This window comes from Pempheris klunzingeri, chromosome 12, assembly GCF_042242105.1.
Source record: "Pempheris klunzingeri isolate RE-2024b chromosome 12, fPemKlu1.hap1, whole genome shotgun sequence".
NCBI classification, from domain to species: Eukaryota; Metazoa; Chordata; class Actinopteri; order Acropomatiformes; family Pempheridae; genus Pempheris; species Pempheris klunzingeri.
Window position 1 is genome coordinate 5,620,025 of NC_092023.1, and position 12,248 is coordinate 5,632,272.

A 12,248-nucleotide genomic window follows, 5' to 3' on the forward strand; every position below is an offset into this window, starting at 1 on the left:
TTTATTTGGACTTGTTCTCAATTTGAGGCACATCAATCTTTTCCCCGGTGAGGAACTGCCAGATGCCTCCTCTGTAATTCTCATTTCCCAAAGCGTACAGGAAGACATTGAAGGTGGGAGAGGTCTTAGCCAGGATAGGAGCCATCTGCAGAGACAAGGTTGTTAGTGCTTAAAAGACCTCAAGGAGCGTTACGGATTCTCTCTACTACATTAAATGATCTTAATATCCTAGCTAAGATTTAATAGATTTTACTATATACATGTATATTTGTCCAACATGTGACCATGAGCAGCTTATACGAGCTGCATGTCAATATATATACATTAATATGTTTGAATTATCATGGAGGGTTTTTGTGTGCATGGATGTACTGGCTTACCATCCTGAGCTTGGGGGAGACCAGGTTGGCGTTCTCCACAGCGGCGTAGAAAGCCAGGATGCCGTACGGGCCCCAGCACAGCAGCATAGTCTTAAGAGGAGTGTTGGGGTTGAACTACAGAGGGGAAAGAATAGAGAGAGGAGGGAGGATCAGAGGGAGAATGATTAGATCAACCGTGAGGGGTGAATGAGTGGTGTGTCATGAGGTTTTTTACTCGGGGCAAGTCACACGCCTGGGATCATGTCTGGGGGGGGAAAAAAGTACATGTGCTTTCATGGTTGGCTAGAAAACAGAAACAGCTAGGGAGTAAAAGGGTGAGTTGCTGTAATCCGGGAGTCAAAGTAGGTGTGAGTTTACACATACGGAGGGAGATTTAACCCATTAACATGCAGTTTCCTCCCTTATTCATCTCACACTCAACTTTAAGGATGGAATAATCATTTTATTCCACACTCTCTGATAACATCACATCTGTTTTGATCTGTTACAACCATGCCTTGAAGCTTTATGATGCTAAATAGTAAACAGACTCTTCTTTTTTTGACCTGTAATTTTAACGTAAAATTCTTCCATTCACACTTCATTCATGGAGGAGACTGTTCATTCACACACATTCACACTGAACAATCTGGTGTTCAGCGTCTTGTCGAAGGAAACTTTGACATGCAGACTGGAGGAGCCACAGATTGAACAGCCAATCTTCTGTGGCTCTGCTCCTAATCCACAGCCGCCCGTTAAGAGTGGAAGTAAAATAAGTCAACCCACTCTTCTTGTGGAATGGAAATAGATGTCTCTAGATTCCTTGTGCACGATTTTATACGCATTTAACCAAAGCTCTTGGCCTGACATATTTGGTATCTTTGGGATCTCCACTGGAATTTAAAATGAAGTGCTGTGGGTTTAAACAAAGTTTGACTGCATGGGATGAATAAGTGCTGACTGCCCCACCAAAATGAGTCCTGGTGTGATGATCCAGTTACAAAGGCATTTAAAGATATACCTAAAGCGGCAGCAGACACAGCTTCTCACCACTTCTTGGCCACGAGACAAGTCCAGACAACTGTATCATACACGTTTTTATGGCTACATGTCATGTGCTTGACGTATAGGGCACTGTGTGACTATACATTACATTACATAATAGCATGATAATGGTGGAGAGCTTGGTGCTTCTGCTCCACTGCCCTTGTGCTTACACTGAAAGCGTCTCCAGTCAACCTCAGATGACAGTGAGTAATGGGCTTATGCAATATTAAGTGAGGCAACCTGCTTCGGCCCCCGAGGAACACACTACTGAACTCGCTATTCACAGATACATTGTTCTTTTTTTTACCAGCTACTGTCCGCATTTCACAACTGCAGCACCCTTCCCCCTGTGGCAATGACCTATATACGTAACAGCCTGCATGCTCCCCATTCACAGTCTGTTTGGTTACTCTGAGAAAGGTCCACGTGAGGAAATAGTGTGTACACTATGAAGAGATGAAATCAGCGCTAGTAAAGGGAGAGTTCCTCTAACTCTGATCGCTTGAAACGGGTGACTTTGCTTTGATTGGATGTTTGTAGGGATTTGTGCATTAGGTAAAATGTTGTTTTTTTACTCACCCTGGGGTTTCCAGTTTTCTTGAATTTCTGTGCAATGGACTGGTAAGAGGACATGACAACAAACACCTGGATGGCCATGTTGAAGATGGCCATGGGGATCAAGTAGGACACGTAGTTTCTGCGAGGAGAAAAAAAAAAAATGCACAAAAGACAATGAAATCAGTCCCATATTATCTTGGAAGCGTTGTGATGAGCGTATGTGTTTCTACAGTACCTGTCTCCCTTGCTGTAGTCCAGAGTGCAGCAGGTCCTGAGGGGTTCGTAGTCGTACTCTCCCCAGCCGATGAGGGGCATGGCAGACCAGAAGGCAGTGAAGAGCCAAACAAACACAGCCAGAGTGATGGCGCTGCTCCACTGCAGCTTTGTCCCTGAGAAGAACAAGGTAAAAACATTCATCTCAACTATTCTCAGCACCTCCAACAATATGAACGCAGGCTTGGCTACACGTTTTTCTCAAAGCGTCAGCTGTCGAGTCACCTCTTCTTTTACTTGTATCCTGCTGTTAACCACGGCTAAAAAAAGAGGCAGTCGGGCTGATTTTATTCCCCAGAGTTTAAACACCATAAAAGAAAGGAGTTTCTACTTATACTCGAGGCTTGCAGGTCACAGTTTGAAACCTGTTTTTCTTGCCTGCTTGTGACAATTGCTGTTTGTTGTAAAGACAACACATGTTGCCACTATTTGACCACCTGGCCTCTTCAGTCTATGAGGAAGCTTTGAGACTAGCTGGAGACCAAGAAATGAAACCTGTTCCGTGTGTGTGTGTGTGTGTGTGAGCCTGTGCTCAGCGGGGGAGGGAAAGTAGAATGCATTTGGTCGTAACTATGCATGTAAATATTTACTTACTAGTGCAATACTGGTGGTATCTGTCCCAGGCGATGGCGGCTATAAAGTGGATGCTGGCGAGAGCTGTCATGAAGCCCTGGAAACCGTGTGTCTGGCATCCGTCAGAGCCATAGGGCCAGTACCTGCAGACAGATTCATTCATTTATTCATCTATAAAGAATTCGTAAAAAAAACTTGAGCTCACCAGCAGTTATTCATGACCAAATACGCTTGAACTGATGGGAATAAAAAACTGCAAGCAATCAATCATTTTACTTATTTCAGGCCATGAATCTATGTTTAGAATAAATAAACAATAACAGTAATAGTATATATAATCCTTGGACTGGTGAACAGTGGGAGCTGCATCTCTCATCTTCTGATTACAGCTTGAAAATCCTCTACACATTAAGCTTCAGCAGTGCACTGACCGCACCCCCTCCCTCCACACACACACACACACACACGCACACACACTCTATAGCTTTGCCCTCCACCCACCCAACCCCCACCTCAGTATTGATCAGCTCTGTTCTCATATTCACTCCGAGGACAGGTAGTGAGTAATGTCATCAAATCTATTATTTGCTCCTTCACTTTCATCCGGGTGCATGTGGGCAGACCTTGTTATTCATTACGAAAGGCAGAGGTGGTTACATCACTCACCTCAGGAAGCTGGAGAAAGCGGCGACGGTGGCGTTCATGGAGATGCCAATATCAGCCATGGCTAAGCTGAACACTAGGAAATTGCTGGGGGTCCTCAGCTCTCTCACTTTGAGGAAAGCCACGATTGTCACCGCATTTAAGAAGAAGCCCAGCAAACCTTCGGTGGAACAGAAATAAACACACTCATGAATGGTTTCAGCACGCGGCGCCAAATGGGGAAAAACGGTGCGCGCAGCGATGCTCGTTGTGCCACAAGCAGCAGGTCGAGATGAGAGAAGACATCACGGTCATTTCTTTGTTTACTGACTATAAGTGGAGGCTGATTTGGAGGGGAAGCTACGCATCCTCATCCCTCATTCTGTCAGTGACCGGGTGTCAGAGGACAGCCCTGTGCAGCCCTCGTAGTATTTGGCTCAAATCCAGCACAAAATGAAAACACTCACCCTCCACCAGCAGACAAGATCCCAGGGAGAACACATCGAAGTCGGAGAAGCCCTCCGGCAAAGGGTAAGACGAGACCATCCTGAAGTGGAATTGACACAACAAAGTGCAGCTGTCAGACTTTTCGCTCCTCTGTATCCGCTCGTTAACGATGTGCCTCAATGTGACCGAAGGGAGCCCGCTTTTAAAGGCGCATTTCACGTGAAAAGCATGCACTTTATTATGTAAAGCCCCTCGCTCTCTATCGCCCCAATCCGCGCAGGAATGTCTTAATGAACATAACCACACAAACGCAACCCTTAATGCGTATTTGCCCGCCTCAACAATAAAGCCCTCAATTAGTTACACAACAAGCCTTTGTGTCTCCGCGTCCCGGTGAGGATGCAGCCGCTGCTGATGTCCGACGACGAGAGGACACGTTTGACACAGCCCACAGCCCTGCGTCGCTTTAAGGAGACACAACAGGTGTCTGCAGAGCTGCAGCCTCCTGCCAATCACAGCTGCACTGACGATTAATGAGAGAAAACAAAACCCTCTGACCGCAACATCAGAAGCTCCCCTCCTCTCGTCAACAACAATGACCCTGTTATTCGCAGACCTCCATGTTATTGCAAGCGGCTGTGCAGGGACGTTTGATTCATGTTACATCCAAATGTGTATAAATATACACTCACATTGTAAAGACATGCTCTTGTGTGCATAAGATTAAACGGCCTCATATGTGCAGGCTTATAAAAAATGAATGAAATGCATGTGAAGCACTTAATTCACTGTGCATACATTATTTCTTACTCTCCAGGTGAGCCCCTGTGAGTATTGTAGTATCGTTATTATTCATTTGCCCCATATTGCAGGATGATGCTGTGACCAGGGATTGGACACGTCAGCATTTGTTTGTGCATTTGTCATTTCTGATGGGAATAAAACCTCCGATAGACACCCTGACCTCAAGAGATTAAACCAACTGTGGCATTTGCCTGAAATGTCAAAACAAAATTGCACTTTTGGAACTGCAGACACAACATGTGTCATCAGAAGCTCAGAACAGCAGTCTGCAGTTTCCTGTGTGTTAAGGTTGGACAATAAAAAGCCTGTGCACCAATTCAGGTTTAGCTGATCAACAAGTGTGTAAATTGCATGAAATCCAGCCGTCATCCCCAGCCTGTGGCGGATTCGTCATGTTTCAGTTGCGACATCATTACAGCTTTTCATGCCAAAGGGCTAAAAGGGACACAATCCTGATATTGTGTGGCTGAAGTCTGTCTCAGGTTCCCAGTCAGATGATTTATGCAGCCATGACAAATAAAACATAACCACCTAACTATATATGTGGGGATATGGTAACACTGTGACACTCAGCTAACTTTTTTATAATGTTATAATGTCCCATGTTGACTCCAACATGAATTTAGGTGTGCAGCTGGCACATTTTTGCCATTTGTTCTCAATCTAAATTAGCTGTCTTAAACTTGGTCACTCTAAAAACAGAACATACTTTCATGCTCTAACAAATTTATCCCATGCCATGATCTGAAATTGCAAAGAATGATAATCAATACTGTTACAGCACTATCTATATTATATATGCTACTAATATTTGGATCTTCTGAAGGTGTATTTGCACTGAAGCAAACTCTGAAGTTTAATTTGACAGCACCTGTTTCATGATGTCACATGATTCAGCAAAACTTCAGCAAAACACAACCCCGTCTATTCTATTGCTGCTTCGGTATAACCGTCCTTACAAGGCTTTTTGCACATTAAGAATGACATTGCACCTCAAATTAAATCCAGTCTTCTGGTACAATGATGGCTTTATTGGCCTCAGTAAATGAGATTAACTACTTGCAGTGCAATATGGAATGTTTAAGTTTTCTAGCACGAGGGAACATGATTGCTCAACACATTGAGAGCCTCAGCACAGACCTGCACAGTTCTAACACCATACATACTGAAGGACCTGTGACTCAGAGGGCTTTTGATGCAAAGAGTGCAATTAAACAAAAAAAAAAGTAAATACACTTTTTATCAGTAAGTGGCACACACCCACAGGAGACACAGAGAGAGACAAGCAGCATATGTTAAAGATCTCTAAATGCAGCAACTATTAACCTGGATTTGTCGATTAAACTATTTGTTCTGTAGTAAACCATTTGACTTAGCCCTGTAGTTGAATGTTGGTCAGATGTAAAGCGGCTTCTCGCTGCCAAATAGCTCAAACACATCAAAGTCCTCTGTTTCGCCATCTCCTCGGGCCACAGTCGGCACACTTTGTGGTGCCAGCCAAGTGTACCACTGAACTTGCAGTGTGATGAAATACAAGGGACAACACAAGGGCCACATGCCAAATAACGCATTGTACGAGTATTTACCTACATTGTAAAAAAAAAAAAGCTTTACGATTGGAGGTATTTCCCCTTAGTAGTGTGGGACTCTGTCCAAATGGGTTACTGAGGTGAAATCTTAAGGCCACTCTTTCATTCTAACTGATTAAATAGATTTCTCGCTGTTATGATCGTTTGTTTTATTCTGACAAATTGTGTTGGATTAGAAAATAGTACTTAGTTTCCTGTTGATGAATACTGTTGTCTTTGGTATATGTGTAATTTATATGCAGGTACATGAATGAAATGGGATGAGACTGTCAAAAGTGTACTGATATGTAGTCTGGTGACTATTGAGCACAAAACTTTAACTGACTTTTATATTCTGTTATGAGAGACATTGTGCGGTGAAATGATTAAATTCAGTCGTTCTTTTCTCAATTCAATTCTCCTTTTTTCACTTTGCATGAAAAAAAAAACAAAAATCCCAACAAGTGATAAAAAATATAGCTGTTTTGCTTAAATCGGAGTCTCTGGATCTGATTTCTAAATGCAGTAATATTATTTGTTTTGTGGTAATAATAATAATAATAATAAGACCCATTCAAATCAAAAGAGTGCAGATTAAGAAAATGTTAAGTGAACATCTGTTGAGGCCCCAGAGTAGGAGACACAGGCTGTGATATAGGGGCCACCTTGTGGTAAAACACAGTGCTGTCCACTTACAGATTAATAGTCACGGCAGGGCTCAAATGAACAAGCTACATTTGAGGGAAAGAAAAAAAAAAATCCAAACATCACAGTGGATTATGACCATTTCGGAAGTGTTTTTCTGTGATAATAAATAGGGACGTCTCTGCGCAGCCTATCGGATTCCGGGATGCAATACGCATCCAAATGAAAAGAACGCCAGTCCTTTCGCTAATCCTTGTCTATCCTTTTTATCTCGGGACTCATAGCAGTCGGATCACTATGGGACAGCGAAGCGGTGGGACAAAGCCATGCGGATGATATTCCTGTAAATGAGAGAAAAAAGCAAGTCTGTTTGACTTCAGTGGGCGCAAACTGGGCGCATGTAGGCAAGCTGCGTATGCGTAAAAGTGGGCCAAAATGTTCCTCGTCCTGCTCCTGGGGCTCTATGTGGCCACAGGTGAACTTGTCTCCCCAGTGAGCTCCTGCCCGTCGCAGTGCAGCTGTTTTTACCACAACCTGAGCGATGGATCAAAGGCCAGGTAAGGAGGATGCCCAAATGACGATGATTTTATACCAAAAAACACACTACAATGCGTTCTGGTTTGTGCGCACAGACTCGTCTTTTTAGACAGGTCTTGTCCTCAAATGAGGACAGATGTTTGCATGGAGGTGAACACGTGTACAAAAGATAATTCAGGGAGTGCATGTCTGTCCAATTTTATTTAATGCAGGATTATCTCTCAAAGGCACTTTCAACCCCCCATCTATGCGTTTTATGCGAGTTTGGATGGATTGGGAAATGAGTCTTTTCTCAATTCACAGAGTTTTTGCTGCTTGTGAAATTTTCCACATATTTTTGTATCCTTTAGATTTCAAAAACACAATTTAATCTTAGACTTTAATGCATATATTTGGTTAATTGATTTATTTTTCATTCACTTTGAAAGAGTTGGCGGTAAACACAACTTCACTAATGATCTCTCTCTCTTTTAGGAGCGTGATTTGCAATGATCCCGAGATATCTCTTGTGCCTGTCGGTTTCCCTGTTGACACGTCCAAGCTGCGGATTGAGAAGACGGCCATCCAGCGGATACCAAGCGAAGCCTTCAACTACCTCTCCAGTCTGGAATTCCTGTGGATGTCTTTCAACACGCTGTCCGCCTTGAACCCAGACAGTTTCCGGGGACTGTTCAACCTGGAAGAGCTTCGTCTGGACGGGAATGCCCTCACCGCCTTTCCCTGGGAATCTCTCATGGATATGCCCAGTCTCAGACTTCTCGACTTGCACAACAACCAGCTCACCTCGCTGCCAGCGGAGGCCACCACGTACATCAAGAACCTCACCTACCTGGACCTGTCCAGCAACAGCCTGCTGACCCTGCCGGCAGAGGTGCTGTCCACCTGGCTGGCGTCAAAGCCTGTACAAGGGCCAGAGAGCTCCAAAATGATACTTGGTAAGGGACAGTATGCATCCTGAAGTCCAAACCCTTTTCACCCAAAGCTTCAGGTCATATTTTATGCCTGTCTCAATTTAAAACAGCTCAAACGTGCTGTTCAGCTTAAAGGAACGATGTGTAAAGTTTTGTGTGTAAACACTTTACTTCAACTATTTATCATGCATAGCCCCTGTATAAGCAGCCAATTTACAATATAACTAGAATGTACCTGTTAGCAGATATAAGTGTTTATTAATGTATTTGTCAACAGCTATAACTCCCTCTGTATAAACAGATAATGAATTACAATATAATAAAACTGTTTTATATATATATATATCTGCTAACAGCTACATTAAAGTTTATTAAATGTAAATGCTAAAGAGGGAGGGCCAAAGTAAAATGTTGCCAAGACAAATTAAATACTAAAGGTTATAACATGTGGCTAAGCTGTAAGTTTTTACCCTCAAACTTAGAATACAAGGCTTTTCTTCTCAAATGGCAAAATTCTAGATTTGGAATATATTATTTCTCTTCTGCCCAAATTCAGAACAGGTGCTCGCACAGTGTTGCTGCACTTCATAGCCTGCAGCAGGTTTAGGTCGCAAGTAGAAATCCAAGGTTCGTCACCTTCATACATGAACGGTCCGGGTTCAGCTCTAAGGCTGAAGCTGTGGTCAGAGACAGGAGGCTGCAACGGAAACAGCAGCTGACCCTGAACACCAGACCATCATCATCATCACTGTCGCCATCATCATTATCATGGTCGTCATCATCATCATCATTGTCGTCGTCGTCGTCGTCGTCGTCGTCGTCGTCGTCATCATCATCATCACCACTATTACCATAACATCATCATCATCGTTGTTGTCATCTTCGTCACCACCAACAAAATCATCATCATCATCACCACCACCACCAACGTCGTCATCATCATAATTGTCGTCATCATCATTCTCGTTGTCGTCGTTGTCGTCGTCGTCGTCGTCATCATCATCTTCACCACTATCACCATAACATCATCATCATCGTCGTCGTTTATTATCACCACCACCAACGTCGTCATCATCATCATTGTCGTCGTCATCATCATCATCATCATCAACATTGACATCATCATCATCATCACCACCACCAATGTCGTCATCATCATAATTGTCGTCATCATCATTGTCGTCGTCATCGTCATCGTCATCGTCATCGTCATCATCATCATCATCATCATCATCAACATTGACATCATCATCATCCTCACCACTATCACCATAACATCATCATCATCATCGTCGTCGTCATCATCATCCTCACCACTATCACCATATCATCATCATGGTCGTCGTTGTCGTCATCATCATCCTCACCACTATCACCATAACATCATCATCGTCGTCGTTGTCGTCATCATTGCCGTAGTCATGGTTCTGATGTAGTTTATGAATTAAATGTTAATCCTCTTACAGGATTAACAATTCTAACGTCCACACCGACCATCTGCAGCCTGGTCTATCACTTTGCACACAGCTGGACTGTCATCTTCCTCCTGTAGCCTCACTTGTACCCTCACCCTCAGGTCTCCATGACAACCCCTGGGTGTGTGACTGTCGGCTGTACGACCTGGTCCAGTTCCAGAAGTTTCCGACTCTTTCGGTGGCATTCATTGACACGAGGCTCCGCTGTTCGGCCCCTGAGAGTGTATCAGGGGTTTTGTTCAGTGACGCAGAGCTGCGGCGCTGCCAGCTCCCACGTATCCACACAGCTGTGGCACGAGTCCGGAGCGCTGTTGGGAACAATGTACTGCTCCGTTGTGGGACCATTGGAGTCCCCATTCCAGACCTGACGTGGCGTAAGGCGGATGGACGAGCCCTTAATGGATCTGGTGAGTCAGCAGATCTTTGAATGTCAGGGCTTCTCTCTGTGCTGCGTCTGAGATAAGATGCTTTTGTCTGCACTATTGTGCTGCTGTTAATTAAACTGAAAGCTACCAGTGGAGATAGTAAGGTTGTAAGTCTGACTGACAGCTATGGCTACAACAGAGAGTTATGCAACACTGATGGTGATCAGTGCAACATTGTATAATCACCTGTTTGGCATCTCATCACATTTATGAAAGGGGATATTTCTCAGATGCCGCATCATATTTTAATTGTGCTTTTCATTTGTTGTCCTTTTGTAATCATTATGTAACAACCATATTTTCCCTTCTCTGCCTCCACAGTCCAGCAGGAAACTTCAAAGGAGGGCATCACCTGGTCCATCCTCAGTGTCCCAGCTGTGTCCTATCGTGATTCAGGGAAATACATCTGCAAGGCGTCTAACTATGCGGGCAATGCTGAGGCTGTTATTTCCCTCATTATCTCTAACTCGCCAAAACCAGAGGGCAACCAAACCAGCAATGACAAGAAAGCCAAAGTCAAGAAGCCCAACCAGATGGGCAAAGCTGCATACCAGGAGAAATTGGTGGCCAGATATGTGGTTCCAACCTCCACCCCTTCATCCCTGCCTGCAATGGATCCAGGCCTTCCCCCTGGTCTTGGTCCCGATCCTGGACTAACCAGCTACAGCCTGGCTGACAGAGCCACCCCGGGGCCTGCCACCTCCTCCAACCCAGATGCGCTTCTGGATCTGGAAAAGACTAATCTAAGCAACCTAGCGGCCAACACCTCGTCGCTGCAACAGGACCCGGACAGGGTGGTCCGCTCAGTAAAGGTGGTGGGGGACACAGACAATACAATTTCTCTGAACTGGAGAGCCCCTAAGGCCAAGAACACAACAGCATTTAGTGTTCTGTATGCTGTGTTTGGAGAGAGGGACATGAGGAAGATCAATGTTGGGGCGGGGCAGAACCGTGTAACCATCGAAGGGCTGGTGCCCAGGACCAAGTACATTGCTTGTGTTTGTGTGAGGGGGCTGATCCCCAAGAAGGAGCAGTGTGTCATATTTTCCACTGATGAAGCAGCCAGTGCCACCGGCACCCAGAGGCTGATTAATGTGATTGTGATCACAGTGGCCTGTATCATCGCGGTCCCGCTCACTGTCATCGTGTGCTGTGGGGCGCTGAAGAGACGCATACAGAAGTACTGGGGAAAGAAATCCAAGGACATTCAAGATTCATATGTGACCTTTGAAACGCTGTCACCTGGCACAAAGGCCAAAGGGCTTGAGGGAGAGTATTTGAACAGAGTGAACCCAGAGGAGTCCAACAGGCTGCTGTCAGCCCGCTCCAGCCTGGACTCCGAGGCCACAGCTAAGATAGAGGGACAGCCAAACGAGTACTTCTGCTGACATCATGCTCCAGCTCCAGCTCCTGCTCCACGCCACCTTCCACGCACTCACCCGCATTCTCGTCCCAGCCCGAACGCCAATACCCATTCGCATCCCCATCACCACGCCTATCCCCATGTCCACCCGCGCCCATATCCCCATCACTACCCGTACCCGCACCCTCAGCAACATCCTGACGTCAGCCCCCCTCCCACGCGCTCCCACACGCCCACACCATGGGATTCCCCCCCACCCGTCCCTCCTCGCTGGATCACGCCGCCAACTCCACCGCCACAGAGAGCCAACTTCTATCAAAGGACTTTTGCACGCTGCACTATAATGGAAATATCAGTTTAGAGAATATATAACATTTTAATTCACTTGTTTTTTCCAGATATGTGTAAAATATTTCATGTTTCTTGCAGATAGAGTGAAACTCAATGGACTGTCATTCATGTATCCACGCATTAACCGTAAGACGACATTCAAACACACTCATGCTTTTATGTCGAAAAGAATGTTTTTATCACTACGCCTGTAAGAGAAAACATGTCAAAAGCTGAAAGAGCATAACAATCATTGTAATTTATATTCCATCTCACTTGCATGGCCCAGTG

At 44.8% G+C, this 12,248-nt stretch overlaps 2 protein-coding genes across 2 annotated transcripts; one reads left to right on the forward strand and one right to left on the reverse strand.

Moving 5' to 3' along the window:
- Positions 1-4,329, reverse strand: rgra (retinal G protein coupled receptor a). Its single transcript, XM_070841338.1, has 8 exons — positions 4,264-4,329; positions 3,920-3,999; positions 3,477-3,633; positions 2,832-2,953; positions 2,200-2,353; positions 1,986-2,103; positions 381-494; positions 1-145 (listed from the first exon to the last, which is right to left on the reverse strand). The coding sequence occupies exons 2-8, from the start codon at positions 3,996-3,998 to the stop codon at positions 2-4; spliced, it is 888 nt and encodes a 295-aa protein (XP_070697439.1). The 5' UTR covers position 3,999; positions 4,264-4,329; the 3' UTR covers position 1.
- Positions 4,330-7,351: 3,022 nt separating this feature from the next.
- On the forward strand, positions 7,352-11,652 carry lrit1a (leucine-rich repeat, immunoglobulin-like and transmembrane domains 1a). The gene is made up of 4 exons (XM_070841392.1): positions 7,352-7,473; positions 7,928-8,388; positions 9,941-10,246; positions 10,586-11,652. The coding sequence occupies exons 1-4, from the start codon at positions 7,352-7,354 to the stop codon at positions 11,650-11,652; spliced, it is 1,956 nt and encodes a 651-aa protein (XP_070697493.1).
- Positions 11,653-12,248: the final 596 nt, after the last annotated feature.

Bases quoted from the DNA above. Each gene is read 5' to 3' on its own strand.
- rgra (XM_070841338.1), bottom strand. From the start codon at position 3,998: ATGGTCTCGTCTTACCCTTTGCCGGAGGGCTTCTCCGACTTCGATGTG. The intron at 3,634-3,919 runs GTGAGTGTTTTC...GTTCCACCGAAG, and splicing joins ATCTTGTCTGCTGGTGGAGG to GTTTGCTGGGCTTCTTCTTA. The intron at 146-380 runs GTAAGCCAGTAC...TTGTCTCTGCAG, and splicing joins TCTCCCCCAAGCTCAGGATG to ATGGCTCCTATCCTGGCTAA.
- lrit1a (XM_070841392.1), top strand. From the start codon at position 7,352: ATGTTCCTCGTCCTGCTCCTGGGGCTCTATGTGGCCACAGGTGAACTT. The intron at 7,474-7,927 runs GTAAGGAGGATG...TCTCTCTTTTAG, and splicing joins AGCGATGGATCAAAGGCCAG to GAGCGTGATTTGCAATGATC. The intron at 8,389-9,940 runs GTAAGGGACAGT...CCTCACCCTCAG, and splicing joins GAGCTCCAAAATGATACTTG to GTCTCCATGACAACCCCTGG.